Source organism: Seriola lalandi, unplaced genomic scaffold (assembly GCF_002814215.2).
Source record: "Seriola lalandi dorsalis isolate HSWRI2012SDOR001 ecotype SW California unplaced genomic scaffold, Sedor1 jcf7180002054339, whole genome shotgun sequence".
Taxonomy (NCBI): domain Eukaryota; kingdom Metazoa; phylum Chordata; class Actinopteri; order Carangiformes; family Carangidae; genus Seriola; species Seriola lalandi.
Genome location: NW_019524892.1, coordinates 16209 through 17654, shown reverse-complemented (window position 1 = coordinate 17654; position 1446 = coordinate 16209). Strand labels below are relative to the sequence as shown.

Here is a 1446-nt window from a genome sequence, read left to right as displayed (position 1 = left end):
CTAGCTAGCTAGTAGCTATCTGTGTCTCACAAAAGTTACACAGCCGCCCAAAAAGGATTAATAATAAACATGACAGCACCGTCACCAATCGTGTGGCCCTCTAAACCATAAATTAAACGTTTGTTTCAAACCCGAAAAGCGCAGTCACAAAGAAAACAGAAAAAAAGGTAATGTTGACAACGGTTAATAAGCGCTCGTGTCGTGCTCTCCACAAACTCTCGCGATGTTCTTCTTCTTTTTAGCTTTTTTTTTTTACGGAGGTTGGCAACCAGTGTAATAGGTGTATACTCTCGCGATGTTTTGGTGTTGCATTCAGACATATCGTTTAAATCGTAATTACGACCCACGATTGAGGGATAACCTAAATTTCTGATATCACAAAAATAAATAAATTAAATTTTTTTTTAAAAATTCAGGTAACTCCCACTTTATGGAAAGAACTACCGGCATGTCAAAACACTGTGGGCAGGATATCAACACTAATACAAGTTCGGATAATTCTGCAGGCTTTATCCACTGTTTGTGTCTGGCTTCTGCTACCAATACATAAACACAAGGGAGTAACGGCTGCTTTTCCTATTGTCCCCTGAATGCAGCATTATCACTCAATGCGCGACTCTAAGCAGCTCTCGCGATACTTGCTGGGCTCGCTCGCATTGGATTAATACAACTCTCGCGATGCTCCGGTCTCTTCCTTGGCCGTCGTTGACAGAGGTTAGTCGTGCTGTTTTCCAGTGGCCAGACTTTTCTGAACCAAAATGTCTTTTAACTTAGTTAAATTGTTAAATACACGCACCGTAAACATTGTTAAGGCTTTGATACCTTAGATTATGTGGCTTGTGGCGGCGGATGGCTGATTTATAGCACAAAATAGAGCATAGTAGAATCGGTCCGGTGAATGGGTCCTGGTGATGGGGTGCAGTTAGCAGGCCCTGCATGTGTTCAGCCCAGGAGAAGGTGGTGGACTGGATCTATTAATCTCTGTTCATGGGTCGTTTTATGGAAAGTAAAACAAGATACTGCAGTTTTTCTACTTAAAATCTCCGTCTAATTCTGGCAGGGCAAAAAATGACAGCCGGCTAAGCTATAATAGCTAAAGTTGCCTTACCTAAGTTAACCTGAAGTGTTTTTGTTAACAGAGTCTGATTTCTTCATTTTACCGGCTCTAGATTTGTGTGTTTTTTGTCCTGAAGTTTAATATTTTTGTTCCAGACAAATTCTAATATCACATACTTGCGTGTTAGCCCGCAGCTCCCAGTTAGCATCGAGCTGGTATGTGTGTTAGCTCAGCGCGGTTCATGCTGGTTTGATAGGGACTCCTCCAGGATTCATGTCAGTCCGGTGTGTTCAAAGATCCCAGGATTGTATGTGTATTTGACCCACATGTCTTTATTTCTCTGTGCAGAGACAAAGGCCATGTTCAGTACCAGCGCCAAAATAGTGAAG

General features: G+C 42.0%; 1 protein-coding gene across 1 annotated transcript in view; it reads right to left on the bottom strand.

The window, feature by feature from the left end:
• The window catches only part of rnaseh1 (ribonuclease H1), a 4690-nt gene extending 4370 nt beyond the window's left edge, over nt 1-320 (bottom strand). Inside the window, exon 1 of the mRNA XM_087174339.1 lies at nt 289-320. Within this exon, the coding sequence (XP_087030465.1) occupies nt 289-320 (32 nt within the window). The remainder of the gene's footprint in view (nt 1-288) is intronic.
• Nucleotides 321-1446: the final 1126 nt, after the last annotated feature.